At 45.1% G+C, this 17,681-nt stretch overlaps 1 protein-coding gene across 1 annotated transcript in view; it reads left to right on the top strand.

The window, feature by feature from the left end:
* Positions 1–360: 360 nt before the first annotated feature.
* The window catches only part of MGMT (O-6-methylguanine-DNA methyltransferase), a 35,163-nt gene continuing 17,842 nt past the window's right edge, over positions 361–17,681 (top strand). Inside the window, exons 1-3 of the mRNA XM_010139639.1 lie at positions 361–399; positions 486–670; positions 3,192–3,352. Coding sequence (XP_010137941.1) covers positions 361–399; positions 486–670; positions 3,192–3,352 — 385 coding nt within the window. The remainder of the gene's footprint in view (positions 400–485; positions 671–3,191; positions 3,353–17,681) is intronic.

Genomic DNA, 17,681 nt, shown 5'->3' with positions numbered 1-17,681 from the left:
GTGTCTGGGGTGGACGTGGTGGGAGAATGGTCACACCAAAACCATCTAGAGATGTTCAGCAGCAACAAGGTGCTGCTCTTAGAAGCCATATTTTAAAAGTTTTGAAAATAAAGACTTAGATCCAAAGATTCCAGCCAGGGGAGGCCAGGTGGAGGTGAGGAACATGTATGTGGTGGCCAGGGGAGTGTATCTACGCACCGGGAGGGCAGAGCCTTGCTGCAGAACGCGGCAGGTTCCTTTAGCTCTTTCAGCTACTCAGATCAGCAAAGCAGCTCCTGTAATCCATGTCTCCATGAAGAGATTGATGGACCATGATCCCCCATATTGAATAAGGAGCTTATGGCCTCGGTACCATAAGCGATGGGTACCTCGAGGCCCCAGGCCAACACGCCAGCCCAGGTAGCGCTGCACGTCACCAACACTGGCGTGCTGCTTCCCACCTGGTTTGGGGGAGAACAACGGCACTTTGGTGCTTTCTGGAGCAGGAGGACGTGGTGGTGCCTGTCTGGCAACAGCGGGCATGGGCGGTGGGCGGCAGAGCCCGGCTGCTGGGGGCCGCTTGCTTGCAGAGCAGCGAGCAGACGGAGTCTCTTGGATTTGTGATGATATTACAGTCCAAATCATTTCCAGACTCCGAGAATGTGAAACAAGATGATGTGAAAAACATACGGTTACTGTAGTTTCGAGTGCTTCCTGTGCTCTTCTGGATAAATGGAGCAGAAAAGTCTCCCAACTTCTCTCTCTCTGAGATTTCAGACGCATTATTATATTCTGTGGTTATTATATCATCGTAGCTCTAACAATCCACAGTAAAACTGAGACGTACTCTGCTCTATTCTTCTGTATACGGGCAGGATAACAGATTATCCGTGGTGGCAGGAGCTTGCTTTGAGGTCCATGTTGTGGATATTCATACAAAAAAAGTTTATGCACAGATTCTTACACCTTTTTTTTGGTAGAGAGATTATTGAATAGCAAAATAACATAAAGCAGACGTTGATGCTATAGAGAAAATCGACACCACTTCACAGGCACAAAAAGACAAGAAAAATCGAAAGCATTAATTTGGTAAATAAACGGAAAGAGAGAAATAAAAGTGCACTTAATTTCTAGCAAGCTGGAGCCAAAGCTGATTCTTCATTTTTCTTTTGCCTCTGCCTCAAGCCATCAACTCCGGAGTATTTTAACTGTCTGCTGCTGTGTCCCTCTTCTTCTCTGCCACTTTCTAATCAGTAATTATGTGGCCTTCAGTGGTTAACAATTAATCAGAAAATGAATCGGGGCTGGGGGAGATGGCAGGGCCGTTTGATCATGCACCAGACGGGTGAGGGCTTCGCTTCTGAGAGTAACCCTGACCCAGCTCCCGCCTGCACATCATTTATCCTGTCCAGAGGCAGGGCCAGGGCTGCTGGCTGATTACAGCGGCGTCCCGGCGTGTTCAGCTCCACGAGCTGTTGTGGATCAAGCATGCGAAGGCGTTCGGTCTTTTTGCAAAGCTGCCTCGTGGCAAAAGCAGACCTGGTGTCTTTTATGCTGTTGCTGGTACATCACACGTTTTGTTTTCCCCGGCTTTCTGCTAGGCAGGAACCAGCAAAATATTCTTGCTCGCTTGCAGCACACTGGAGCGTGCTGGGGAATTTCAGTGGTTTGCTGAACCATACCTGGGTGGCAGGATTGCTCTGCTTTTCTCTCTCTTCCGTCGTCTCAGGTTCTTCTGCATTTTGAAATATCTAGTTTTCTTTCCTGCTTTGTTACACATCCAGCCCCTCAGCAGAAGACAGTGCTGTTGAGTTTTATCAACGCACTAGTAAGAAACTTGTTCTAGGGTCTAGCTGTATTTCTGTCTGCGGGGGAGGAAAAGCTGCAATAATCAGGAAACCTTAGGATGGCTCATCAGCGGCGCCTAAACTTGTGGGTGTCAGAAGATTGCTGGCAGGGCTTGCTGTTTGGGCAGTCACCCTTGGTGTTGTCTGCTTCACAGAACCGCACGCTGGTTTGGCTGGGAAGGGCCCTTCAAAGCTCACCCAGTCCAACCCCCTGCAGGGAGCAGGGACATCTGCACCCAGAGCAGGTTGCCCAGAGCCCCAAGGGCCAACCTGACCTGGGATGGTGCCAGGGATGGGGCTTCTGCCAGGGTCTCACCACCCTCAGCATAAACAATTTCTCCCTTCTCTCTCGTCTGAATCTCCCTCTTAGTTTAACCCATCACCCCTTGTCCTGTCACAACAACCCCTGCTGGAAAGTCCCTCCCCATCTTTCTTAGAGGCCCCTTTAGGTACGGAAAGGCCACGCTAAGGTCTCCTCAGAGCCTTCTCTTCTATTTATTGATTTTCCCACCATTTCTCCCTGGTGCATTGCTCATGGTCTCGGTTTGTGTATCCATTACCTGAAACTGGTCTCTGCAGATCTGATATGCACCGCAGTCTTGTGGAGCACCAGGGGAGCCCCACCACCCCTTCGCCAGCGCTGCTTTGCCTCACCAAAAGCACGTGGGTTGGGAAACATGGCTGGACATCTGCAAATCCGAGGTTCACGTTTTCGTGCTCTCGCACACATGTTGTTCTTCCAGAGGAAGAGAAGAAAAAAGTGGCGAGGGAAGAAGTATGTTTGCGTTTGCAGGTGCTTTCTGTTTGCTTGCTTTGCTCTTCAGTGTCCTGCAACCAGGAGCTGCCATTGAAAATCAAATGAATTCTCAATTGCTTCCTTCCAATTCAATCAGTGGAGGAAAGCAGAAACCTGCCACTGTCACTGGGAGGAAGCGGGGCAGAGGAGGGCCTGGGTTCGGTAGAAAGCCATTTCCTTTCCTCCTTTCCCCAGGGACGGTCCCTGGGGAGATGAGACTTTTTCCTTCAGGGGATGCAGAGGAGGAACCTCACCTCCGTCCAGCCTGGAAGCATGAGGGGATGAGTCGTCTACCATGGGCTTGAGTGGTTCTCTTGCTCCCTGACGCTTCGACTTAAACACAACATTCTCCCCTCACCAGCTAACCTCGTGTTGTCGTTGCATTCCTAGAGGTGACGAAGATGCAGTTTTGTTATTGCTATTATGAATCTTCCCAACTTTATTAGAGAAGAAAAAAGGTGGAGTCTGACTCCAGCTAGAATGTTTTGGGATTATTTTTTTTTGTGCTAACGTTGCAAGTATGAATCTTCATTTTTGCCATTATAATTTTACCATTCTCTCTCTCACAGCAGAGCAGAGTCCTCGGCCACCTGTGAGGTGTGCGAAGGCGCAGAGGAGATGACGGAGCCGCTGAAGCAGTGCACGGCCTGGCTGCGCGCCTACTTCTGTGAGCCGGCGAGGACAGCAAGCCTTCCCATGCCGGCCTTCCACCACCCGCTGCTCCAGCAAGGTCTGTGCCGTGGTCTGCGCCCCCTGTATACCCATCAGCCGGGGCGATGCTGGCTCCTGTCATTTATTGCCATTTGTGATCAACGGCAGTAAAAATGACGTGGTCGCTCTCAACAGCTGCTGGCAGAAAGGTTTGAGTACAGACATGTCTGAAGGGATTTTCAGTAAGGTCGTTGCTCACTTCAAGTGGCTTTTCATCAGCAACAGTGGGAATGAGGCTTAGATGTGTCCTTGTCCATTGTCACAGACACCTCACTGTACCACTGAAGCGGTCAGTGATAGGTTGCGTGAGGTTTGATCCCTCCAGTTTATCATAGGTAATATTTGGAATTTTTAAAGTAAAGAGCAAGAGTCATTACAAAGTTAATGCAGCTCGTGTATTTCCATAAAAACAAGACTTTGAGTAAAGTGTCTCCTTTCCACTCTCCCTTTACTGGCTGTGTTCCTAAAGACCTCGTAACAGAAGTCAGTCACTGAAATGAAATGGATCTCGTTATTTTAAGAAAGGAATAAATCTCAGAAGTCTGCTTTATGCAGTGCCTTCTGGTCTGTCCGTGAATAGCATCATTTCCCAGCGAATACAATCTTCAGTTTAATAGATCTCTTTTTTAATTCTATTAGGTTCCATAATAATATATCACCAAAAAGGGACTAATATCCACCTTATGTGAGGTAAGGCAGTGCTGGTTTTTCTGTAAACGCTACATTAGGTGTACTTTTTTGTGTGGTTCAAGGTGAAAGACACTTTTTAAATACGGGTGCATAGGTTTGTGTTTCAGGGCGTAGGGACCTGTGTAAAACAGTGGCCAGTTCTACCTGTGGACAGGAAGGGCTGTTTTCACAGGCACGTCTTTGCAAGTCACATCTCCAAGAACTCAGCTCTTTGCTCTTAATTGCTGGTTTTATTCAAATTTCTATATATAATTTCTTCTTGCTGTTACAGTTTCCTATTCTTAATTATCTAATGGCAGCTGCAAGTAGAACAACGGAATCAAAATGCAGTTGGAGTGCAGGGCGTTCTGCAGATCGTCAGGCTGTGGCTTTCGGGAGGTGGGAGTCTTGCATCTCGTGAGCTTTGCACAGCACCTTTGTTTTAACTGGGAACTTCTCTACCCTTCCTCGTTACGAAAATTTCTCGGTGCAAGATCTTTCATAGTCAAATTAGAGGGTGGGTACGGAGTATTTTATAAACTGTTGCGTATTGCCCTGCTCCCCCTAATTTTTATACAAATTTTATCAACTACTAAAAAATTTCATTTAAATTATCATCTGTGGACTTTTTTTTTATTAACTGGAATGAAAATAAGATCTGTATTGTGAAAGCTTTAGGGTCGGGGTGAACGTGAATGGGCAAAGCTGGGTGGGAAATAGTTATTGCTGCTGCTCCTTCCACCTCAGAATGACATCGGGGGAATTCTGCTTCCCAGATGATCTACAAGCAGATTATAAAACATTTAAAGTAATGCTTTTACTTCTAGTAATTTTCCTAAATAGGCTTCTGAATTCTTTTTAGCTGGGCTAATGAAGTTTTTTTGTCTAAGCACCGCTGATGTTGGTCTAGCCATTGTTTTGGGGTTTGGGTGTGAGCAGTCTTGCCTTGACTTATGGTTGGAGTTGGTAAGGGATTCCTTGGGTTGGAAGAGACCAAAGATCGTTTAAAAGAGGAAAAATAAGGGTATTTGTTAACAGGAAGCTTCTCCAGGGAAAGCAGTTGTCACCTTTGAATTTTTTTGGGGGGGTGAAAGGAAAGTGCTTCGGTTCCATCCAAAACCCCTCTGAGATGTGCCTGCAGGGATGGGCTGGCATGCGGCTAGTGGCCCATCAGCACTGAGTCTCTGGAGCCTCCATGGCTTTGTGGAGGATGTGGCTGGTGGACCCACTGGCCACGCACTGGGCAGCAGTGGTGTTTGCCCTTCCGTAGCGCAGGTCCGCTGCTGGGGGGACTGGAGTGCAGTTTTCTCTTTTTATCATGTGCAGGTTCGGGGGGTTTTAATTTAGTTCAGTGATTAACGTGTTCTTGGGCTGAGACCAGGCGTGTGTGTTCTACGGCAGGAGACTCCTGTGTAATGGAAATGTGCACAAAGAGTTAATTGGCCCAAATCGCAACGATGCAATAGCATTTCTATTCTCTTACTTTGTCCCAGTGATACTTTCATAAAATCAAAAAAAATTACGTTGGAAGGACTGTGGAAATACACGTCCAAAATGGGAAACCTTTTTAAAAGTGATTTGGTAGAAAGGCAAGAGGCGCATTGTAATGGGTCAGGCTGTACATTTCCCTTCATCTGTAAGTCAGAAATGCAGTAATGCTAAATTAGAAGTTTGGTATTTATTTACTTTTTCACATTTACATTTGAAAGTGCCTACTCATTTCTCCAGGCACTTAAAAATGCAGAATAAACATAAGTGAGAGCATGAGGATCCAAAGCCAGGAAGGCTTTTTCTCATCACGCTGATTTTCTTACATCTCTCTTCATCAGCAGCTCTTCCAACAAACTGTCAAAACCTTTGGCGCTTCTGTTCTCCCCTTCCCTGTAAATGTGACCGCTTAGAGTGTGGTTCTTTGCTATTAGGTGACCTCAGTTCCATCATCAAGTGCTTTTGCGATAAGGATTGATTATTGGATAGTTTCTTTCTTAATCAGTGCTTATATCAAATTGTATTTCTCTTTTTTTCTGTGACAGCATCATCTGAGGACAGGAAGGGTTCTGCTTATTTCAAACACATTAAAGAGGTTCCTCATTTTACAGAAAAGTGCAAAATGCTTTTGGGATGAAGCACTTTGCAATTCACGGTCCATTTTCTGCAGCTACTTTTGTGCCAACTATTTAGACATAGTTCTTTGTGGAGAGAAAAACAGTGACAGTCAACTTTGAGATAACAATAGCAGAGATTTGTGGATTCTGAACGCCAAGGTATCTTGCAGGTTGCAAAAAGCCATCTCGCCCTGGCAGCAACACCCAGTGCTGTGTTATCCCAGTGCCCGAGACGCCCATAGCTGCTCTGGGTGGCTCAGGAGAGACCTCCTCACTCTCGACAACTCCCTGACAGGAGGTTGGAGCGAGGGGTGTTCGGTCTCTTCTTTCAAGTAACAAGCAACAGGGCAAGAGGAAATGGCCTCAAATTGCACCAGAGGAGGTTGAGGTTCACTCTGAGGAACATTTTCTTCCCCGTTGGGGTTGTCCAGGGCTGGCCCAGGCTGCCCAGGGCAGTGGTGGAGTCCCCATCCCTGGAGGGGTTTCCCAGCCGTGTCGAGGTGGTGCTGAGGGACAGGGGTCAGTGGGGACCTGGCAGTGCTGGGGGAACGGTTGGACTCGAGGAGCCTAAAGGTCTTTTCCAACCTAAATTATTCCGTGGTTCTGTGGTGTCGAGGCTGGTGGGAGATGCACAGCCCAACTACCTCCTGGCTTTAAATGCGGCGTGGACAGACAAAGACACCCAGGCGGTGACCACCTGAAAAGGTTTAGCTCTAAGCTTTGCTTCTAGGGTCACAGGGTGGCAAGACACCAGTCACCCTTTGAACTCCTCCCAGCAACCCCTGGGCTGACAGTGAAAATGCGGTAACACCCGTTCCATTATGCCATCGTAATCGCCTAGTGTGGGTGCATCACCCAGGCAAAGGGAAACTGGATCCTGACACTCAGCAGCTCATCTTACACCTTTTGATTTTCTAAATTACTGTTAAAAGGGGGCAGGGTGTCGAGAAGCACTCTAAATAACAGAATTAGCCATTCCTCCTCCTAACTCATCGTTGGCGAAGTTCGAATCCAAAGCACCGATGCCATAGTGCAGCTTGAGGCAGGCAAGAGGAGTTTGGAGCTGGTTTCCCAACACCTCCAGGAGTTGTCGGCTTCCTGCTGTCCTGTTGAGCCTCTCAACCACTTTATTTATTTTTAAATGTAATTGGAAAAGTGGAATTTTCAACAATTTGCATCACGGCTAGTGCTCAGCGTGGAATATTACTTAGCTAAGAAAAAGTTGGGTTTTGCCACTCCTCTGCAGCATGACTTCAAGGTCTTACATCTCAGAAAAACCACTGAATAATGGGAAGGGATTAATTGGTCTTAAGGTATCATGGTCATTAGCCCCCTTTATATACAAAGAGAAAAAATTGACCTTATTGCTGTTTGGAAGCCTGTCCAGGAGTTCCTTGATCTGTGGGTCTGTGAAGCAGCAAAGGCAATGTTAACATGGCCAGCCCTGAATTTCCTGACTTTTTCTGTCTTTGTGCTGTGTAACCGCAGTGGCCGGGGCTGCAGAAAGCGTCGTGGCGCTGGGCACTGCAGCACGTTCGCAGACCAGATGGCTCATTAGAGCAACAAGAGCAGAGGAAATTGGAGACACACAAGAGTTTTCCTTTGCCCTGTGACAAGCAGCAGCCTTGGGGCTCTGCTCTCTGCGTGCCGTGCCGTGCCACTGTCCTCACCAGATGAAGTTCTTCAGCTTTGCAAAACCACGCTTTTATATTCCGGAGTCAGGAGTTCCCCGGTCGGGCACCTCTACCAGAGGTGTAGACCTGAAGCAGAGCTGTGCCTTTCAGGTTCGTCCAGCTCAGCCACCCTGTTTCTTCAGATGAGCTGTGAATTACTGTGTCGGTGTGAGGGAGGAGAGTATGTGGCGTTATCCTTGTGGCCTTGTGAACCAAAGGCAGAGAAAAGCTGTGAAAAAAGATCGAGGAGGAGCAACCTGAGGATGGAGACCGGGACGGTGAGCTCGTCAAGCCAGATTAGTGGCTGAAGCATCCCGTGCATAATGTATGTTACTCGTCCAAGAAGGGATATTGATGAAACACCTCATACATAATGGGAGCAGAGAGTCTTCAAAGGAACCGGTAGTACCTCCAGTCTCTCTTCAAGATGACTTCACTCCGTACCCAGGCTTGTAATCAATAATTACGCTGTGATTTCCTGTGAGCCTTCTCGTTCGGAAACGAGCCAAAGCAGCATAGGCTGGAGACCCCGGTGTAGTCCCTGCCGAAGGACAGCAAAGCGCCGTAAAACTGTAAAATGCCACTTAGGGGCCGAAGAAACTCTTCACTTTCTGGTGTCACTGCTGCAGAGTTGGACTCACCCTTCATTCCCATGCTGCCCACTTGCCCGTCTGTGCGGGGGTCTGCAGCTGGTGGTGAATCTCTCCTTCTAGAAAGCACCTATGGAGAAAATCCTTCCATTCATTGCATCTTGATTACCCTTTTACCTTCCTGCCTCTTCGTTTTGCTGGATTGAACATTCTAAACTGCTCAGATTAAGAAAGAAAAGTAGATTTTGTGCAGTCTGGCTGTAACTCAGCAAAGGCCGGAGTTTCCAGGGGTGTTTTTTACTTTTTGTGGTCAGAATGCTTGCAGTTTTCTGAGGATGATGGGGCTGTTAATTTGCTTACTTCAAAAATGTTCAGTGGGAAAGAAATGGCTGGTAAAAATGTCATTCTTTAAAACATAAGAATGAGTAAGCTACTTTTGAGGAGCTGCAGAAGCAGAGGGGAAGTGTCCGAGAGTCTAAGTGGAGAAATTGTGAAAAATCCCGGGTCAAAAGATAGGAGGAGCTGGAGGACACTCAGGAGTGTCAGATGTCCTGGTTGGTCCTGAGGTCACTGCCCAGCTTTGTTTTATATAACAAAAAACCATGGAACATTATGTTGGGGTGATTCGCAGCCTTGAGGAGAACAGGAAGAATGAGAATGAAGGGTGAGAGCAGGTGGGGAATAGAAAGGGTGAAGATGAGCTATGAGCAGTCGCGTTGAGCTGTGGGTGACTTAGGTCATTAACAGAAAAAGCAACCAAAAGCATTTGAAGTGCGTCTCAAACTTGAGAGTTTTCCACTCACTCCTGGAAGAGTGTTTGCCTGCTGTTAGCAAGACAGTAGATACTAAAGGATATGATTGTAGAGAAAAACTCCAGGAGCCGACCTGTCTGGTATCACCTCTCCATGTTTGCCTTATTTCCAGTAAAAATTGAAAATTCATTAAAATTCATCTGGGAAAGTATAAATCCACCGGCCTTACCAGTTTGTATTTGTGCAGAATCGAGTTCTGCTGCTGGGTAACCCTCTGAGGAGGAGGCAAGGCTTGTCCTTTCCTAGACAAATGCAAAACGTCTTTTCTTGCCGTTTATTGATGTTGCAATTCATTAAATTCTCTTCGTTTTTGTTGCAGAGATTCAATTCACTAAAGAAAAAAAGTTGAGAAATGTTCCTGACTTTCCCTCTTTCGTTGCTGCAGCTTCATCAGACATGCAAATACATTTCTCTTCAGGCTTTTAGAAAGTGTTACTTTAAAGTAATATGAAATAATCTGCTCGAAAGCGTTAGTACTTCACATATCTGGACATGGCAGATTCCAGTGCAGGGAGATGACAAGCTTTCGTGTTTCTGTCTGCCAACACAAAATTCAGATTCCAGAGACTGGCACCTTCTTTTATTACCATTTCATGTGAGAATAGTTTTGATAAGCAGAAAGTCACCCTTTTGCTAGACATGTAATGGATTTTTACAATCCAATACTTGCCTACGATTTTCTTCAAACAGGAATCAATCCTCTCCAACCTTCAGAAATGAAAAAAAAAAATAAAAGCCAAACCCAAAACTAGTCCAGTTACTTTTATATCTCAAATTCTTTTTCCAGCCTGCTTGGCTCTTTACTTTCTATCAACTATTTTTGTTTTAAAATCAAAACTAAACAAACAAAAAAAAATTGAGTATAAATGCTTTCTGGACAGAGATATTATAAAATTCCTGACCCAATTCCTGTTCCAGACCCAAATTCCCATCATTTTCAGTGGAAGCTGGTGTGGGGTTAAGGAATCCTCTTAATTTAAGTTCACTGCTCATGGGATAATTTGTCTGCCAAATGTATATATGACAATCCAGGCCCTATTAGATGTAAATGTCCTTTCTGCCACAGTCCCTGGCATGCTGTGGGGGTTTAGGCAAAGCAATTTGGCTACACCAGTTCCAGGGGTGGAACTTCTTGTGGTTCATGGGGGTTTTGGTGGCACCTTGCAGAGTAACCACAGCCTGACGTGTGACCGTGGAAAGAGTCTGAGTTTGGAGAGAGCGGCGTGTGTCCTGTTGTCGGTTAGAAAGTGAACAGGTCGGTTATTGCATAAAAAACGCATTGTATTTTCAGTAGGGTAATCCTTCCTCGTCAGTACTCTTGACGTTAATTACAGGCAGGCCCCAGCTAGGACACAGGGGTGTCATCTACATACTTTATTTTGTAGGTAAGGGTGGATTGAAGATCCACGGCCAACATGCACCTGTGTGATGGCAAAAATTTGCTTGGTCTCAGAGAATTCAGGGATATTGGAGCAAGTCATGTTGACTCTGAAATAGCTGCAGAGATGTGTGAATACTGAAATTGTTCCAAAACCCCAAGTAACAAGTGACAGGATGAGACAAAATGGTCTCTGGTTGCACCAGGGGAGGTTGAAGTTGGACTTGAGGAACAATTTCTTTCCTGTTCATCAAGACCTGCCCCAGGCTGCCCAGGGCAGTGGTGGAGTCCCCATCCCTGGGGGGGTTGAACAGCCGTGTCGAGGTGGTGCTGAGGGACAGGGGTCAGTGGGGACCTAGTAGTGCTGGGGGAACGGTCAGGCTCGATGAGCTTAAAGGTCTTTTCCAACCTAAACCATTCTGTGATTCTTTTTTGCAACGAAGGGTTTGTATTTGGTGTCTTACGCTCTTTGGTATGAATTCACTGACCCTGCGTTCTTTGTGAAGTCACTATGTTCAGAGTCCCATCCTTTCTCCCTCCGTGAAATAAAAGGAATAAGTTGACCCTGACATGAGGAATATTTTGACCAACTCGGTAGCTTTTGACATTGCTTGTTTACATGATTTAGACAAAGAGGTAAGAATTGCAGGTGAAGTAAAATACCAGTGTGAGAAAAAGCCTTCTTGTATCCAGAGCCATGTGGTCATCATGTTCACCCGATGCCCCAGACCTTAGCAACCTGCCAGCACTGAGACCTGTGAGGAATAAGTTTAATTTAATTCATTTTGCCTTTGATTTGTTTGCTTGCTTGCCGCACATGCAGCCCCGCGTAACCTTTGCGCCCCTTCGTAATAAAAACCTATATAATCAAGATAAAAGGAAAGGATTTTATAAATGTAGCCCCCCACCCTATTTTATTAATGAACTTTCAGCCAGTTTTACTTAAATCACCTTATCGATGGGAAATACCATCAATACTGTTTGGTATTTCAGAGGTAATGTACTTAATGTGACTGTTTGCTATGGGAAGCACTTTGTTTCTAAATACTGCTGCTAATTTTTTTCAGAAAGCAAAAATATAGCAGCGTTTACGGCAGCCTTTATGTTTGGAGCTCATAGATAAATTCATCTGCAGGGAAGCCATTTTCTCATATAGGTTCTTCGCTGCTGCTTGACCTACGGATGCCCTTTTCTGACCCGTCTCCAAGACATTTTGCCTTACCGCCTTTTGAACATGCGAGCTGACCAGTATATTCTGGGAAAAACAAGGACTTGCTTAACTGTAAAAACATACTTTTCACTGGAAATTTGCATCCCGCACTCTTCTCAGGATAAAATATGCAAGAACAACATAAATGGCATACTCCTTTTTTTTCCTCCTTTCTTTTTTTCCCCATGAATTGGGCCTTTGATGTTCAAGAGGAGCCAGTGTTAAAGGACATCCCTAGAAGGCTGTTAGAAATTGTTCCTATTTATGACAAATGTAAAATAGTACAAATCTAGCTGAATGTGATGGTGTCATTAGTTTGTGAATCGCATCCTTGAAAATAACTGTGGAGGAGCCAAATCGGTTTAAAAGAAGATAACAAAATGGTTTAAGCTACTTAGGTTGAATGCCAATTATATTTTAATATTCAACTGAGCATATTTTACTAAGAAAAAAGGCAGCGTCGACGCATGCATAACTCATTGGCAGCGTCGACCAGCTGTGCCACTCTTCTCTTCGAATCACTTTGTGCATTTTAGTAGCATGGTAATTTAGTAGAGAACTACCTGAGTGATGGCATTTTCAATGAGCAGGTAATCTACAGAGAATTTTTATATGGTTATGAGTTCTGTGCTTCAGCCTGGCAACACAAAAATACATCAAGACCAATTACGGTATCAACTTTCAGCGTGATACCCTTGCCACGCAAGTGCATGTATTTCTGCCCCAGGCATTTCAAATTGCATCTAATTTGAAATCTTTGGGGTTTTAATTAAATTTCAGAATATATGGAATTCTTCATTAGTACCTGCTCTGAATAGCAGATTATACTTCTCTCCGTCTCTCGTTAAAGAAGTAGGCTGTGGTAAATAGCATGTTCAAGAACTGATCATTTGTGGTGCCTAGATATTGGGAACAGAAATAGCGAAATGCAAAATAATATCAAAAAGATTATTAGTCCAGTGAGGGACTCTTGATTTGTATTTTAATGGAATTTTACATTTCTCTTAATGATTTGCAAATTGTCCTCTGATTATAAGATGCATTAAGCTTTTCATTTTAATGGAGAGACACAGCCATTAGCAGAATTTTTTTTTTCTGTCTTCTTTTTAGAGTGCTTCCCTGCAGCAGATAAATATTGAAACCATTAACACCTTTTGATGTACTTTATAGTGCTGCAGCTTGGACCAATACATGAATGAACGCAGCCTTTTATATTTTAGCACTTTGCTCGAAGCTCGCGATTGTCGTTACGTGGGCGAACAATGACCCCAGCGATAGGTTTTCAGGCAAGCGATAAAACTATGTGTATTTCCCTCTAATTAATGTTCCAAATGTTCCGCTGAACGTCATTCATATTTAATGCGGAAAGGCAAAGTAAAGCCGACAAAAGTCAAGATCTGTAATGCAGATTGAGGGTGCTCTGACCTTAACTCTGACCACCCTTTGAGGGAGAAGGACTGCGGCGTCTCTTCGAGCAAGGTCTGTTAAGGATTCACGCACAACTTCACGGTGGGCAAGTACACAAGCGTGTTCCTTGCTGCAGACACAGGAATACGTGTGCGCTCCTCGTTCGTTAGTCTGAAAGTCAAATTTGCTCCTTGCTTTCGGCTTCACGTGAACCTGTACTGTTGTATAAACATGTTTGTGCCTGTGCTGATTTCATTGGTTGGGCAGAAGGGCACGGGACGAGGAAACAGCCTCTCCTCTGTGGCAGCTTGCGAAGCATAAGTAGAATTTCTCTGATTCTGCAGATTTATGTGAAATAATGGGGCTGTTAGAGCAGGCGAGTGTGTACTTACCAACCTTACTAACTTACTAAAATCCCTGTAATATCCTTTAGGTGCTTTGGAAAAGCGAGTCAGTCTTGAGGAGGTGCGGGACCGGGGTGGGGGGTTTGAGCAGCAGTGCTCGTTTCCCCAACCCCACCTCCTCTCGCACCCCAGATAACCCAGAATTTCTCTCTGTGCTTTTGTGGACTCCTCTCCTGGCACAAAGGTTTTGTGGACCTCTCTCCTTCTGTAAGAACTTCCTTCAAACAAGGTGGTGACTTAGGGCTGCCTCTTAGTTTAGCAAACTCCAGTCTCTGAAAAGCCATCGGGGGTCGCTCGTAGGACTTCTCTTCTCTTTGCTTCCAGGGTGTCTGTCTCAGTGATGTGGGTCTCGGGAATTCAAAGTGCAGATCTTTTTGCAGCGTTGTACGGTGACACCGTTATCAGTCCAGAGGCCAAGTGACTTCTTGGAGTCACACTTTGTGTCTTCACTGACTTCTTAAATGCTCCTTAAAAAAAAAAAAGGAAAGAAAAGGAAAAAACCACTATAACGTTGAGGCTGAAGCCAGGCGATTCTAGGAATTAATTGCTGCTGCTTTCATATGTGCCTGGAAAAGATGCTGCATCGTTTGTGAATTCGTGTTTGTAAAGCGCTGTGCATTAGCCTCACACATTAGGTATTTATAATTCAATAAGAAATTAATACAAACTAAAAAGAAAATTGGTACTTTGATACTGACTTCATTTGTATGCATTGAGCAAATAGTTACATTTTATTACAGTTAAGCGATTTAATGAATATTATTTTCAACTTGTACATTCACAAAGAAACTTATAGAAATCTAAAGAAATTGCTATTCATCTTCTAGACAAGTGAAGATCTTACACTTTGTTCGCAGAGTGGAGCACATTTGCATTGCGTGTTTCATATATTAATTTTCTAGGGCAGGTTATCTTTGGTAACGTGTTCTTCACAAAGCAACTGAGGGTGCAAATTTCTTGATCCAGCGTCATTTGGGAGTGGGTATTTGGGGCCGTGCTGAAGAATGAAAGTGAAGACACCTCATCAGTGTAATTCTGAGCGGAATTGCAGAGAAAAAGCGATTACATGAGAAGCAGCAAAAACTGCAGGAAAGATGATGGCGCATCCCAGCCTCTTTGCCCGTCACTCCCAGGTCCTCTGCCATCACCTTGCCCGCAGGAGAACAACCTGTGCTGACATACCCAGTGGTTAACCATTGTTTTACGCTGAGGGTGGTGAGACCCTGGCCCAGGTTGCCCAGAGAGGTGGGAGAAGCCCCATCCCTGGCCCCATCCCAGGTCAGGTTGGCCCTTGGGGCTCTGAGCACCCTGCTCTGGGTGCAGATGTCCCTGCTCCCTGCAGGGGTTGGACTGGGTGAGCTTTGAAGGTCCCTTCAACCCAAACCAGTCTGTGATTCTGTGCTATCACAATTCATGGGTATATTCCCATCTACATCACAGGAGCATGTTGGAGCCTTCGGATGCTTAAAAATAAATCTTGTAGGACACACACATGAAGTCCAGAGCCCACAGTTTCACACTTAGTTCATGGTGGTTCTGGGTTTTGTGGGGGGGTGAATGGAGGGCTTGGGGGACTCAAGCAACTTGTTCGGGTTCACTTTGTTTCTCTAAAGCTGGCCAGTTTGTAGGTCATTGGCACTTCCAGGTTTTTTTAAACCTGATGGTCCTAAGTCAAGACCTGAAACCAAAGGTCGTGATGAATTTGAGATTTGACATTAGTAAACTGAGTTTATAGGTATGAATTGGAAATTGTGCTTTATCAACACGCGTGAGTGGTTGAATCCTTTTTCTTCACCTTGTATTTTGAGTTCATTAATATCAGAGTGACACTTCCAGCATAGCCATAAATCTTCAGAAGTTTTCTGCAGAACCTCCCTGCCCGTTCCAGTCTTAACTGTAACCAGATGGTCCAGCCTACGCTTCCGAAATCCCAGTGTAATTAGGAAAATACATCTTCTCTGATTTATTTAGGAGCTGTGGGCAGGTTTGTGTGTCTCGTTAACAGGACGAGTCAGAAGAGCTGGATCGTAGCAACACCTGGGAGGCTGCATTTTTGTTGAGTTCCAACAATGCAGACTGAGGTAAATTGATTTTTTTTTTCCCCCGCTCTGGAGAAGGAGAGCAACAACCTTCACAGGCCTGGCATCAGCTGTGGTGCTTTCAACGGGCAATAATGAGAACTCCCAGAAACAGGAAAAAAAGAGGGTTGAGGTGGGACCAGAAGTTCTGCTTCAGTGTGTGCCTGCAGTAGGTTCTGGATTTTCAGTCAGATGGTGGCTGGTTGTGGTCTCTCATCACACATGGCCCTTCAGTAGGGATTTTTATTTTATTGTGAGAGCAGAGTTCTGTTCCCAAGCTCGGTTCGCAAACTGCAGCTGATGAGGAGAACCTGGAAGATGCCCAGGGTGAAGTTCTTGGTGAGTACCAACTCTCTGACAAAGTGAAATAGAGGCGGGTCGCTCATTTATTTCCGTCTTGAATGGAAAAATACAAATTTAATTTTCTGGCCCAGTCACTTAGAAATTGCAGCCGAGCTGGTGCGTGGTATCTCTGGGAGGACTGTTCTGCGTTCTGTTCAGAACAGGTATGGTGTTAAATACCGATAAAATACGAAAAGATAATCTGAGTTTGAAGCAAATGATATAGTGGTTGGTGTTTCTCAACTGCTCTGATCTGCAGGTGCCTTCTTTATGGTACTGTATAAAAAATATTCATGAAGTCATTAAAAAGTTATTTTGATGTACCTTGCAGTTATTCCCTGCTCCCAAAACTGAAGTATTGAAACAAAACAAAAATACTTGCTCCTAGGATGAGATTTTGAGTGGCGAGTGTAGCCTGGCGCAGATTCCTGTACCCAGTCATTAAACCTGTAGGTTCAGCGTGGTAGAAACACCCCCAAGTCTTTGTTGGTGCCTCAGCAGTGGAGGTGACTGCAGATTCAGGACACTTATCTTGGTCTCTGGCTGCTCATCTTAACCCTTGCTGTCCTCCCATGCCCTCCCCACCACTATAAAAATACAAAGGTGTGAGTTAGACATCTCCAAACAGAAACATTGAGTGTTTTGCTAATTTTAAGCCACCTGAGCTCATATTCATTGAAAAGTCTTGATGTCTTGTCTGCTGCGTGGAGCCTGCCAGGTGTCATCTTCTGAAGGGCTTGTCAGTGGGGTCCCGTCGTGGCGATACGGGCTGAAACCATTGCCTTGTGTCAGCGCTCAGGAGAGGAAGCAAAAGATGTATAAACCTAGAATTTTCTCTTTAAACAACAGTATGGTATAATTAGGCATTTTCTGTGCACTCTGGCGTTTCCTACTTCCTTAAGCCACGTATTACCACTTAAAGTACAGCAGATTGTTGCTTTTTGTTGACGTGGCAGGTGGGCATTGATGACAAGCCTTACCACTGAGCGAGCTGTGATTTATACCATTTGTTTTTAATGGACCCCGAAAGGGGATGCCCAGAGTGCTTCTTTCAATGCCCAGTGAGGAGTTGTGGAGGAAGCCGAGAGGAGCTCCCAGCTTGAACGCAGGGGTGATGTCCTCTCCTTCCCATGTGCAGGAACAAACTCCCTGGAAACACGGTCCTGTATGGAACACAACCGGAAGGTGCAGGGTTTCGGGAAGCACATTTTTTTGTCAGTGCTGTAATCCCGGTCTTTCATGGCAGGGGAGAAGAGCACAACAATCTGATGTTTAAATGTTCTCTCCCCACTCTCTCCTTGCTTGAAGGAGGACAGTTGTTATGAGGATGAGCTGCTGTGATGCTGCAGACCTGGTTACGTGATGGACTGAACTTCAGCTGTAGCACCAGTATTGTATATTGTATATTGTCTTGTTTATCAACACCTCCAGCATCTCATAAGTGGATTTTTAATGTGTTGATAAACACACAAGGCTTTATCTGAGTGAAAAAAAAGATGTGCAGAGGGAATATTTGTGTATGCACAGATATTCTCAATACAGCCAGAGTTCTTAATCTTCAGTTATTCTGTTCATAGAAAGAGCATTTGCAGTGCAAAACGTGGCTTAGAGATGAGTCGCTGTGTTTTTATTTCAAATAGAAGCACTCGGTATACCTGGTACAAAGCATTGCTATCAAAA

Source organism: Buceros rhinoceros, unplaced genomic scaffold (genome assembly GCF_000710305.1).
Source record: "Buceros rhinoceros silvestris isolate BGI_N320 unplaced genomic scaffold, ASM71030v1 scaffold4047, whole genome shotgun sequence".
Taxonomy (NCBI): Eukaryota; Metazoa; Chordata; class Aves; order Bucerotiformes; family Bucerotidae; genus Buceros; species Buceros rhinoceros.
The sequence above is the reverse complement of the archived record's forward strand: the minus strand, read 5'-3'. Positions and strand labels throughout refer to the sequence as shown.